Source organism: Equus caballus, chromosome 3, assembly GCF_041296265.1.
Source record: "Equus caballus isolate H_3958 breed thoroughbred chromosome 3, TB-T2T, whole genome shotgun sequence".
Lineage (NCBI taxonomy): Eukaryota > Metazoa > Chordata > Mammalia > Perissodactyla > Equidae > Equus > Equus caballus.
In genome coordinates, this window is record NC_091686.1 from 83,006,527 (window position 1) to 83,020,107 (window position 13,581).

At 41.2% G+C, this 13,581-nt stretch overlaps 2 protein-coding genes across 53 annotated transcripts in view; both read left to right on the forward strand.

Annotated features, from left to right (window-relative positions):
* Positions 1-553, forward strand: part of PDCL2 (phosducin like 2) — a 40,672-nt gene extending 40,119 nt beyond the window's left edge. For all 3 annotated transcript variants that reach the window (XM_005608758.4, XM_023638077.2, XM_070263817.1), the window contains one exon: positions 361-553. In XM_005608758.4, the coding sequence (XP_005608815.1) occupies positions 361-518 (158 nt within the window). In that variant the 3' untranslated portion in view covers positions 519-553. The remainder of the gene's footprint in view (positions 1-360) is intronic.
* A 7,643-nt stretch (positions 554-8,196) lies between these two features.
* CLOCK (clock circadian regulator) overlaps positions 8,197-13,581 on the forward strand; it is a 124,047-nt gene continuing 118,662 nt past the window's right edge. For 23 of the 50 annotated variants that reach the window (XM_023636847.2, XM_070261689.1, XM_070261671.1 and 20 more), the window contains exons 1-2: positions 8,498-8,635; positions 9,585-9,670. The gene's annotated coding sequence lies outside the window, so the exon portion shown is untranslated. 50 annotated transcript variants of the gene reach the window in all.

Genomic DNA, 13,581 nt, shown 5'->3' on the forward strand with positions numbered 1-13,581 from the left:
CTCTTACTGATTTTGTTTTTCTCTTTTTGCTAAAGTCTTTTCTTCATTATAGCCCTCTTTCTGCTTTCCTTGGGTTTGCTTTATTGTTTTTTCCCAGCTTCTTGATTTGAACTTTTAAACCACTTATTTTCAGTCATTTTAAAATAAACAGTTTAACCATAAAATTTCCCTTTAAGTATAACTTTGCTATGTCTAATGTGTATTTTGATGTTGTAGTACTTTCATTGTCATCCAGTTCTAAATACATCATCACTTCCACATTAATTTTATTAGTCAACTTGTGTTTCATATAGATGAGAAATTCTTCTTCTCATTTTTCTGAGATTTTTATCTGATTTAATGATGGATTATTTATTGCAGAACTTGAATGGAAGCTAGCAGAAGTTGGAGCAATACAGACTGATTTGGAAGAAAACCCCAAAAAAGACATTGTAGATGTGATGGTATCTTCAATAAGAAACGCTTCTATTTATGATGACACTAACAGTTCAAACAGTGATAATGATGATACCAAATAGAAAGAACTATGTAATAAATAGCTTGAAAGTGTTTATATACTGAATGTTTTATTTGCACTGCCTTTACAATCAGAGGTTAGAAAATTTATAGATTTATTTTTATTTTTATATTAGAATTATAGCTTATATGTCATTTCAGAAACTTTTAGGCATTTCAGAATATTCATTGCCTCCAACAAAATCAGAATTTTTACTGAACCCTTAATATTTTTCTGTGGCTTATCCTTTTTCCGACCCATGTTGGACAAAAACACAAATATTACAAGTCCTCTGTGTTGCCAACTCACTTCCAGAGAGGCCTATGAATGAAAATGATGAAAGAGAACCATGAAATTTCATTTAATTTATGTCAATAGATTTTAAACTCTATTATCTAGAGGCCTTGAGTGAAAATACTTAAGTTTATGACCATAGGCTTTTTCTTTGAAATCTCTTATCTATTGAAAAAATTAACCACTCAATAGAAAAGTGCAATTTAAAGATTCTGAAAAGTACATAAGAAACATTTCCACTCTTTATTACTGTTTTTAATAGTTCTGTTATTAAGCTAGAAAATTACTACATACTCTTTCTAATAGTCAGACCATAGAATCATTAGAACTGTATAACATAACATGAAAGTTTCTAAGTCACAAAGAGAAGTGAGAAAAATATATTGTGAAGCTTATCTATGTTTTAATAGTAATTGCAGAAGAATTCATCATGAGAAAACATACAATATTAGGACACTGCAAAAGACTTGCAGGATGTTTTCTCTTGGTTTAATAATGAATACCACTTTTAGAGAAAAGGGTGGTAAATCAGCATGTAATAGTTCAATTACAGATTTTATTCTTCTGCTTTGTATTGATAAGCCACCATTCTGACCATGGATATTCACTCATGTTTGTGAGAGAATCTAAACTAAATTTAAATGATTAGATTACAAAAATAAATTGGTGAGAATTGAGGAAGTTTAACATGGAGTCAGGAAGAGGCTCTTTGCCGCTCTTGGGAGTGGGGATCATAAAGCCTGCAGAGAATGATGACATGGAAGGAAAGTTAAATATAGATTTGAGTAAGGTAGTGATAATTTATTTTATTAGACAAGGTAATATCAAATGATCTAACCTTGGAAAGGATTGGGAGGACTGTTTTCTTCTGAGAAAGCAAAGGGCTTCTGAAAATACACATCTTCAGACAAAGGGAAAGAAAGTCGGGAGTCGTGTACAATGGCTTTTATGATAGCACTATGTACACATCAAGAGAAATAATTACCTATACTGGTCCGAGTTCTGAAAGTCTCCTTAACAAATGGATGGATAAATTCCTACTTAGGATAAAACAGTTGTGGAAATGAAAGGAAAAGTCATATTATCATAAAGTTAAAATGTAACTTTAATGCCATCTAATGCATATAAATATGAACATTATTTTCCCCTCCAATTGAAACCAAATGTAAAAGGTTGCCCTAAATGTAGTTTTTTTTAGTAAATACATATTTATCTTTTGTCCTTTTCAAGTTAAAATTAACAGAGGAAATACTAATAGTATTTAAGATATATAAATAAAAAGACACATATTTCCCTTTTAACTTAACTCAGATCCACCAGGTGGCAGTAAGTTTTTATCCACAAGCACAGTTCCTGAAGACTTTAACATTTGTAAAAATCATAAAATTACAGCGTGTTAGAGGTAGCTGGTTGTGATTCTAGCCTCAATCTTTTTCAGATACACACACACACACACATTCTTCTCGCCAGTGCTGATGCCTGCCAACACAGGTCGGTACTACTTCCACACGTTACTTCATTTATACATTCTCACTTATGTAGGGTATAAATATTTGTCAGAATCTGGAGAAATTATTTAATATTTAATACTGTTTCCCATTTTATTGAATGAATTTTATTTGATAGGATACAAACATAAAAAGTTTTTTGAAATTGTCAATATTCAACCGTTTTTGACCCACAAAAAAGGATATTTCATATATTCTAACCTAATATTTTTCTCTATACCTTGCTGCGAACCGTGCTCTGTTGAAACTGCCTTCCCCACTTTATGGTGTCTTGTTTGTCAAAGTGTGGTCCTAAAATAGGCAGTATCCCCAGGGAGCTCGTTAGAAATGTGGAATCTCGGGCCCCATCCCAGACTAACTGAATTGGAATTTTTGTTTTAATGAGATCCTTAGGTGATTGAGCAACACTGGGTAGCAAATACCTTAAAGATGTCTTGAGCATATTTTTTAATTCTTCCTTCATACTCTTAGTTATTAAATGTGTGTCTGGTTTAAAACTCCAGTCTCAGTTCCAAGGCACGCGTTTTCTAGCTGAAGTTGTGACTCAGGAACTCTGAACATGGAAGTTGTTTAGTTTTTGACCAGTTCTTTCCTTTTCTTTTAAAGGCCCATTCCCTCTGGTATTGGGGACTGGAAGGGAAATTAGAGAAGAAAGGGATAAGTTTCTCTTGACTGGGTAAGTACAATCCAAGTTGCATCTACATGTTCACTCTTTCACGGGCACATTGAGTTCTCCTAGAAACCCTGAGGTCGCTTCGCCACTGCACAGTTCCTTGACATGGGAGATCAGTCTGCAACTTTCTCTCTTTTAATCTCTCTCAGTTCCCACTCCTAGAAGTATACTCAGCCTCTTGCTGCTAGAATTTCTTTCCCCTTATGTGTCAAGATGGTTTAAATCTGCATGGCACTTTCTGGTACTCAGCATCAATGGACCCAGCCATGCCAAATTGTAGGAGTGCACATTGTTTCACTTCAGCCCACTCCCTGGCCAGCTGTTTCTCTCCAAGTCTCTATCCTCCTGTTCATGTAGGTGGAGGGCACATCAACAAATCTGTCAGTGGATGAGATGCCAGTCTCTCTCATTACAGTCACCTCCAGTTTCTCTAGCTGATTCTTGGAGCCTTGTTCACGTAATGTGAAGTGGGGTGGGGGATAAATAGGAAAGGAACAGAACACTCTAAGAACCCAATAAGACATGGCTCCGATGATTTGCACATTCTCCTCTTCCCAAGTGTTCTGCTTATATGGCCTAAGAGTAAGGGTTGGAGATTTTGACTATGGTAGGCCCAGTTTTGTCAAGCTTTTATTCCTGATCCCAATGTTTAGTCTGGCCACAAATGTTGGCAGCTATTTGGAAAGTGAGTACTTCATACTCTTTGTTCCCTATTTTGGACCTCACTCAGCATCCTCTTCTAAAGTGTTAGCTGTGTCTCTTATAGTGTTGCATATTCTTGTGGGTACTCAAGTATTGAACTACTAACACAGTATTAGGACATCATATTTCACGAACTGATTTCAGTTTTTATCTCCCATTTGTACTTTAATACACATTACAAGGTTACTTTTTGACAAGATTATAATCTGCCTACAATCATAATTTGGGATATAAGGATGATCCTCAAAATCTTCTGGCATGTTTTACCTTTCATCTCATTCATTTATTCAATCATTCATTTACCTCAGGCATTGAAATGGATGCTGCATATACAGTGGTGAACAAGATACATGGTTCTTGCTTTCTGGAGTTTACCACATGGTGGTGGGGAAGATAGCTAATAGATAAGAAAACAAATTCAAACAAATATATGTGAAATTTAAACTTATAAGTATTATGAAGGAAATAGTGGACACAATAATAGAGACTAACTGTGGGTACTATGTGGGGGGACAGATGAGAGATGGGAGGGAGACCTCCTTAAATAGGGTAATTAGATCCTTGAGACATGACGACTGTGGAGGAGCCAGCCATGAGAAAAGGTAGGAGGGTGGTCCAGGCAAGGGCACAGCTTATGCCAAAGCCTGAGAACAGAGAGATTAGCAAGGAACTGAAAGAATTTTCTGGGTGGGAGTATTATGAGAAAAGGAGAAAATGGTAGGACATGAGTTTGGAGAGGTAGCAGGGGCTAGATCAAACAGGGTACTGTGGCCATGATTAGGAATTTGGATGTAATGGGAAACAATAAAATGGTTTTAAGTACGAACTGTGATTTCATTTATATTTTCAAAAGAAGAGTCTTACTGCTCCGTGGAGAATAGATTGAAGGGAGCATCCAAGATATTTGAGACTCAAGAGGAGGCATCAGGTAGGCAATTGGACATATGTGTATGGTGCCCAGTGGAGAAGTGTAGGCTTGAGTTACAGATTTGTGAGTCATTTCAACCATTCCTAAAGTTCCAACAACAAATTGTAAAAACCTAAAATCATCATCCTTACCATCCAACCTTTATGTAGTAGTCTATAATTTACTTTTGATTATCACAATTCTCTGAGATACTTATTCTTCTGACTTTACAGATAAATGCTCTGAAGCTTAGAGAAATTATTTAACTTGCTCAGTGTCTCTTAGTGTTAGTCAGGATTTAAGTCTAGACTTTTGACTACAAGTCCATAACATGACCTCATATTATTGTACTTCCCCCTATTTTAAAGAGTCTAGAAAGAATATGAGTAATTGGCTAAACTATGAAGGTTTCTTTTGAAAAAAACTTACCTTATATTCTCTATTATACATATCTTAAACTTCCTGTATTCCAATTCATCTTAAACTATGGTGGTAAAACTAGGAATGTCAATGAAAGGATAAATGAGAGAGATATTATGAAAGAACAGAAAGGTCTTTGTGATTGATGGGCCATAGGGAACTAGGGGAAGAATTTGAGCAAAAGAGATGTAAGAAGTACACAAAAAGGAACACCATTAAATCATTAATAACAGCCAACACTAATATGGGATTTCTTATGTAGTAGGTACTATTATACACACACATCTGTATCAATTTATCTTTTATGTCTCCTCTCAATTATCCTGTGAGAAGGGATTGTTATTATCCTCATTTTACAGATGAGGAAACTGAAAAACAGAGAAATAACTTGCTCAGTGTCATGAAGATATTAAGTGATGGGGCTGAGATTTAAATCCAGGCAGTTTAGTTCCCGTTCTGCACCCTTAACCACTATGCTGTATTGCCTCTATCAAGACACCAGCTGGGGGAATTGGTTGGGAAGGGAGTGGGAAATGTTCAGTTTACTAGTAAGGCATACAAGAAGGAATGAACAGAATATTTGAATTACAATTGTGTTTAAGGAGAAGATTTAGGCTGGGGGAGAAATTTAGGATCTATGAAACTATGAAGCAGGATTTTTGTTTTAGGGAAAAGTGGAATCTGCAAGTTGGAAAAATTATTACAAATATCTGATACAGTTTTCTTCTTGGAGAGAATATGGGGAAGAAAGGATAAGTTGTGAACTGACTCTGGGAAATGTTCAAGCAGAGGCAGAGGACTGAGCAGAAAAATGGGATTATCAAGAGGTCTTGGTAAATGATTAAATACAGAAAGTGAGAGAGGAAGCAGTCAAAGATGAACATGATTTGATCCTGGTGACTAAGAGGACAATGGAACCATTAAAAAAGGGCAAAGGTATTTTTGAAGATATGTGTTCTAGATGATGTAGAATATGAGGAGGGATCCCTTCCTCTAGAATAAAGTCCAAACATCTACATCCTAGAAAAAGCATTCACACTCTCTTGTCTGGCTGCAACCTGCTATGGCATAAGTGAGGCTATTTTGTCAGGCTAAAGGGCCTCAGCCCCTCCTCTGTGAGACTCTCCGCTGCTCTGCACATACTCTAAAAAATTCACATGCTCTCCTGATTTATGGCCTCTGCTTACGTATGTATTCCCCGATAGCTTAATAAGTTAAAACTTTGTTCTATGAGTTTGTTTCCAGGAACATGCTGACTACAGGTGGAAAACGTACCTACAAGGTATCCATTACAGGTGACAGAAGAATGGAGCAATGTGATGCCTGGCGCCCTTCACACCTGGAGACCAACATCCCTGGACCACCTCCTCACTCCCCATTTTTCCTATATAACCACCTCAAGATTATGTAATTTTTGAAGATGGTTTTTTGAGACATTGGTCTTGCCATCTTCCCGATTATGCTAGCTAATCAAAACTTTCTCGATCTCTAACTCATTGTGATTAATTGGCTCAGATCCTGGCGAGCAGAGCAAGCCCATTGCTTGGTAACACTACCTTATCAGTATTACATATTAACCTTACTTCCTCTTTTGCTACCAGTATCAGTTAGGATTCATGATCTCAAGTGACAGAAAACCTTTCATTAGTTTAAGCAATGAAACAAACACATGAAAGAATTTATTGACTAATTTAACTGAAATTTCCAGAATTATCTAGTCCACATTGGATTCGGGGCATCAAATATGTCTCCAAGCCAAATCTCCACCTTTGAATCTGCTTTTTTTCTATGTTGCCTTCCTTTGCAGAATTTGTGAGTGAGGAAAGATGGCTTCAGGCCTCCATTTTTCCAGATTAAATCCACTGGAAGAGAGAGCACCCCTCTTGGTAACTCCAGCCTAAGGCAGAGGATTAACTCAAATGTGCTTTCCCCCTGGAGTCTTGCCCCAGCCATATGGGCTGAGAGTGAAGAAAAGATAGTTCTCCAAAGGAAATTATCAGAATAGGGAATGAATGCTGAACAGGCAAAAACGTCTGCTAAAATCTCTTCTGCTACATGAAGTTAACAAATCATGCTTTCGCTCTCGACAGAAAAATCCTCAAGTGAAGGATCAGGGATCTGAGTAAGTTCCTCAATTTTGACGTTCTGTTTTTCTGAGTATCCAGCGAGAATCTGAAATGTTTACTGAGGTGAACATGAGGTTACCTTGAAGGGAGGATTTTATAGCCAAAAGTTTACTTTTTGAAACAAGATGGCTTCTATTTCAAATCCGAAGGACATTAAAATATGACAACTACTAGGAATGAGGACGGTAAAGACCTCTTTCCCAATAATTTACAAGTACTGAAATGTGCTTTCCCATGTGAGCTGCGTGTGTCTTAAGCATCAAGGGCAGTAATTTCCCAGAGATAATCAAGAAGTATTCACACTTTCTTTTTTCTTGACAAGGGAAGCCACACAAATTAGGGTACTGGTCTATCCCCCCAGCTTCATCCCCTATCTTCCATCGATACACTGTCACCTGGCCTTAAAGGCCAGGTGGAAAACTCCAAATGAACACATCCTGACCTTCTTTTGCCTCCCTCCTCCCGCCAAGGGCGCATGTCTTGTCTCTCCAGGCGCACCCACCAATAAGAAGCGACTCAAGCCGTGCTCCTCCAGGAGAGGGGGAAAAGATGTCCCCGGCGGTCCAGGCATCTTGGCAACCCCCCTCTCCCAGAGGAAACGCGAGTGATATCCCTAGAGCGGGGGAAAAAAGTCTTTCTCCCGCTAACACCCGAAATCCTCCCTGGCGTCGCAAAATGATTTGCTTTTCAAGGGAGAAAGGGGCCCCGTTTTGGCCTCCAGATCCCTCATCCGGCAGGAAGCTCTTCCTCCTCCTCGCTCCCTGCATCGAGGGTGAAAGCCAAAGCCATCGCGATCAAACGCTACCGCTCCCCGGACCGGCCGCGCGCTCCACCCGACCAGGCCCCGCCTCCCAGCTTTCCAGTAACCAGAGCGGGAAGGGGGCTCCGGGAAGATCCCTGTGTCCCTTAGCGCCGGGCGGCGGCCCAAGGAAGCGGAGGTCTCCTCGGACGCCCGGGATCCCCTCCGCGGCTCCGCGCTGCCTAACGGGGCAAGTCGCATGCGCACCGAGACGCGCCCGGGAAAGCGAGAGTGAGGGGAGGGGCGAACGCAGAGCGCCGGCCGTCGGAGCCCGCGGGGGTCACTGACGACGCATGCGCCGGGAGGGAGCGCAACCACAGACTCGGCTTGCGGCTGCCGGCTTCGGAAAGGAAACCCCCGACAGCGAGAGCGCGAAGGAAATCTGGCCCCTGACGCGTGCGCGCTGCCGGTGAGTGGCGTCCCACCGGGTGGGCCCGGGGCCTGACGTCCGCCGGTAGGCTCGCCTCGGCGGCGCATGCGTGCTCCGGGTGCCGGTGGAGGAGGGGAAGGGAAGGGAGGGGGAGGAGGAGCCGGCGGCTGTAGCGGTGACTATTTTGGGGGTGGTGGGGGGCGCCACTCACTGGCCCAGGTGCTGCTTGTGCCGGGAGCCGCGGTGTCTTCGGGACGCGGCCGGGGTAGTGGTTCCGAGTCACCGCAGCTGAACTCCAAGGTGGGGGAGGGAGGAAGCCGGAGCCGCCGCAAGCCGCACGGTGAGGGCGCGGGGAAGGGGAGGGAGCGGGGGGCGGTGAGTGCGGGCCGGGGGCGGCGGCCAAGGGAGGGGAAGGCGGGAGCCGAAGCCCAAGTTTTGCCCGTCGCCCTGATGTGTCTGTTCCTGGGAGTTGGGGCGGAGGCCCGCCCTGGCTGAGGGGCCCTCCGGGGCAGCTGGGGTTACCTGCGGGGCAGGGGCGGGATTGGGGTGCGCGGCGGGGCGGGGTGGCCGGGGCTGGGGCCGATTCCCGCGTCAGGGCGACCGGGAAAGCCGGAGACCTGGTGCCGGGAGGGCTTTCGCTGGGGACCCGCTAGGCCTTGTGACCCACTTTATTCCTGTCACAACTCGGGCACGTTTGGAGCGGCGCCCAATGGGGCGCCGGGGCGGCCAGCTCCTCCGGGGAACCCCCGCCCTCCCGGCGCCCGGCCCGCGCGCCTCCGTCCGCAGTCCGAGCGGCCGCCGCCGCCGCCGTGGGCTGGTTCCGTTAGTGGTCGTGGTTCCGGGGCTCGGTCCCCAGGGAGCGCGCGGCCCCGCGCGCCCGGCTCGAGCGACGGCGCTGGTTCGAGGGCTCCCCGCGCGGCGCCGGGGCTTTGCTTCCTGCGATCGCCCCCCGCCTCCCCGCTCCCTGTCAGCGCCGCCGCTGGCTTTTCCAGACCCCTTGCGCCGGCGAAGCCCGAGTCTCCGGACCTGGTCCTGGCGCTCTGGCCCCCGGTGTGTCACTGGCGGCACGTTGCGTCGCAGGGCTCACATTCTTGAGCGTGTTTTCCCTGGTGTGAAAGTCGTCCTGTTAATAGTGGGGAGCAGAATCCTGAAAGATCAAAGCCTCGGCCTCGACCTGGCGGATGAGAGATCGAATCAGGTGGCCGTGTCTTGCCATAAGAGTGCCGTGCTGTACGACTTTAAGGCTTTCTAGCCTTTTTTTTTTAAAAAAACAATGTTTTCTTTTACAGTGAAAGAAAAGCACAAGAAGTAAAGAAACTTTCACAGTGGTTGTTGATTTGACTGTTACGCGGATCCCCTCCGAATCGGAAAAAAGGTAATTTCACTTGAAGATTTCCTTCTGTTTTAAGTGATCAGGAGAAAATTGTGGAATGTTTTCCTTCTACCTGCTTGAGAAACAAACGTCCTGAAAAGGATATAATTTAGAGAATGAGTCGCTTCTGAAAGTTGTCCCTTGGGGTACTTCAAATCTGGTTTGTTTTCAAGTCTTGTTGGAGGAAGGAAGCTGCCAGGTGTTCAGGAGTCGACGGAGCAGAGTGTCGTTCAAGGTTAGACTGAAGAAGATAGATGAAAGTTGTGGTCGAACTAGTCGTGATCAGCTATGAGAAAAAGGAGGAGGAAGCTGTCTGTGCACTGACATGGAAAGATCTCCGAAATCTGTCACAAAGTGAAAGAAACAAGGTGTAGGACAGTGTGAATAACGTGCTACTTTCTGCGTCAAGCGGGGAGGTGGAATAAGAACGCAAACTTGTGTTTGCTCTGCTACGTATAAAGAAGCTCTGGGAGGTTGCTGGAAAACTAATCGCGATGGGGGGAGAGGTAGCCTGGTGAGGGGAGGATGGGAAATGAGATGTACCCTGTGTATGTCTCTATCTTTAAAAAGGTTTGTGACCATCTAATGGATTCATAAACCAGATTAAACAAAAATCCTCCTTTCCAAAATAATTTGCTGGGTGGTTTTTGTCTGCTTGTCTCTCTTCCCTAATTTTTGTTGATTTTGGCCATTTTCAATATGATTTCTCTTAATATTTTTTAGAAAAATGAACTAACATTGAAAGAAGGTTAGGATGTTTTTTTATTTATATTTTAATTTTTAAGATGCTGAAGTCACAGATAAATTTAACTTTTAGAGATGTTTAGTCATGTTGTGCTTTGCTAAAATATATAGTGACATTGTTTGCATTGGGTATTATGGCTGGATTATGCTTTTCAGAGTATAGTTTGTGTCCCCCCCCGCCTTTTTTCGGGAGTCATAGTTGCATAAAATTTTGCTTTTGCGTTTTTAATCCCACAGTTGTCATGACAGACAATTGGAGAATATGAACACTCCATTAAAATGATGATAAAATTAATTGTCCAGGTAGTTTGCTCTTTGGGAAACTGTTTCTCTTAAGGGAATCAGACATGAACCTCAGTGAAATGTAAATTTATCTGTGTATATATAGTTACTTCTTATGAAAAATTTAAAACTGAGAGGCAATGTTCTATTGGTGCAAAAAACTAAAAATTTTTTATGACTTATGAATTGCTGTAAACATTGTATTAAGATTTTTTAGCTCTGCCAGCCTAACCTTTTTAATTAGGTTACAATTGAAAAGGGGATTGTTAGAGTGGATATAATTTTGAGGGGAGGGTACTCAAACTCCCTCTGGTGGTTAATATTATATAAGCAGAGTAGTGAATGTTGAGTAGTGGGTGACAGTTGCTGTGGGCATTTTATGTTACCAGTATTCCTTTTTATTTTGTAGGCTAGGATAATTGTATTATTTCTCTTTCTTCTGTAGATCTCTAGTACCCAGACTTTTGCAAAATGACCTTTATTTTTCATTTTCATTCCATGTAGGTCTATTCAATCTTTTTGAAAAAATAAAATCACGTTTTAAAATTTCACTTAAAATTTTGTTCTTAAAATTACAGAATTGATGCCCATGAAAAATTAAAACAATACAAGGTATATATAGTAAGTGAAAACCCACTTTGCACTCTTTCATTTCTATCTCACATCCCTCCCCAGAGATAACTGCTGTTAACGTTCTAGATCTTTTTCTGTGCATTTATAAACATATTTCAATCTTGAAAATTGAGTTGCCTTGATTGATTCTCTGATATGCCAGTTTGCCTCTACCGTGCACTCTGTTACTAGCCACAGGACAGGGAAATGACTTGGAGTATGTCAGAAAGTTTAACATATGGTATGCACCTTAGGACATACTCATCTTTTGACTTGTGAGGGGCCAGTCGGTTTGGGGTGCGTTTATAGAGTTTGCAGTGAGGTCTTACTGGTGTGAGCTTTATCTCGTGTAGATTGAATTCAGCTGAAAGACTTGGATTCCATGGCTTCTAGAGGATTCCTTAGGGTCCACATTCTAGAGTTTTCTTTGGGTTTTGACCTGGTCAGTTGCTCACAGGTGAAAGGTTGATTTTATTCTCCTGTAGTCGCAGACCACTAGAAAGCCACCTAGATTACCTCAGCCTCTCCAGGTCCTCTGAAGAGAACATAGGCGGACTGTGTCCTTAACCAAGAGAGACTGATTGACTTGGATGGAATCATCCTTGAAGGGGAAAAGGGAGAATGTGCCTTTTGGTCTGGTTTGTGCTTAACTGACAGCAGACAAGTTGTGTGCACACTCCCAGCCACCCCCATCCTCCCCTGAGTAGAGAACACTACCTTTCTAATAGTTCCAGAGGGTGGTTTTGTTTTTTTAACCAAGCTGCAAAGACTTAGCAAGCTTGATTCTTGTTAGCTGATAGAGTCTGCAGAAAGTTCACACTATTAATCAAGACTGTTTACTAAGCTATGCGTGATGCACAGAAAGATGCAGTGTGAATGACACTGCCCTCAGTGGATTTGAAATCTAGTATAGCTAAAAGAGCATTTACGTAACGATTATAACATAAGATAGTAAATGATAGGTTCCAGAAGGAAAACATACATAAGATTTGCAAGGGTGAGACTGTTTCCAGCTTTTTATTTTTTTGGTCATGGGGTTTTGAGGGAGATTATATATCTCAACCTTTTAAATAGTTAAGAAAGGATGGAACAAACTTAGAAAGCTCAAATCTCAGCCCTTAAGGAGTAAGGAGGTAAGGAGTTAAGTTGCAGCCTTACAGCAGGCATTTATGAGACTAATTGATAGTTGCTTTTTTGTTTGTTTTTATTCTATCCTGCAGGAAAGAGCCATTTGATGTTTTATTTGATAATTATAATACAACCTCTCTTAGATTTTAGGATTGTTAGAAGGATTAAATTAGGAAATTTAATTCTCAGTTAGCTATTGTCTACCATCTAATGTGTCAGGCAGTGTTAGTATTAAAAGTAAATTGTTTCTTCTTATCTCATTTCCTTTCCTGAAAGCACATATTTAATGTACGATCTCCCCCACATTTGTACTTCTGGTGCTGTGTCAAATATTTATTTGCTGCAAATATTTTGAACTATGAAAGCAAACAACATTGTGAAAAATCAAAGTTCTGCCTTATAGCAAAACTACCTTTTGTTGTGTGTGTGTGTGTTTCCTTCCATGTCTTTGCAGATGCATAAAGTAAAATATTTTTTTACGTGTAGTTTCTTGTGGGCATTGTACCAGTAGACATTGCATTTTGTCCTTTTCTGAGTCTAAAATTCTAGAGGCAGTTGTATGAGTTATTTATAGAGGACTTTTAAGTGTCAGAGCAATTTAATCTTGCTAATTGAGTGTAATTATCATGATGGCATTTATATTTGTAGGTTGCTTTACAACCATTTGTTAGGCATTTTTTATAGCTTTGTTAGATGTAGCTTCTGTGAAATAGGTGGATAAGAGATTCCTGTAGTTCTCTATATTTTCAATTATGTAAATGTTATATTAACTGAACTCCTCCTCGTAAGTGTATTGTTGACTCTGAGTTATCACTTGTTTTAGGTGTTTATTTCACAAAGGTGTAATTCTGCTTATTTTAAGTCTTAGAAGTCTATAGAAAAGAAATCACTTCTAAAAGAAAAGGACAAATCAAATTTTTATGAATTGCTTTTGACTTTTATAGTATACTGTTTAGGATGTAATTTACTTTTTATTTTTCAGAAATATTTTCATAAATAAAATATTTTCCTTTCTCCATTAATAAGATCAAATAGTAAGACAAAAATTCCCATCTTTTCCAGAGTGCACATTTAATCAGATATTTAAATTTTTAGTTCTCACCCAAAATAGTGGAAAATGAAAATACAGGTTGATTCATCTTTAAAGG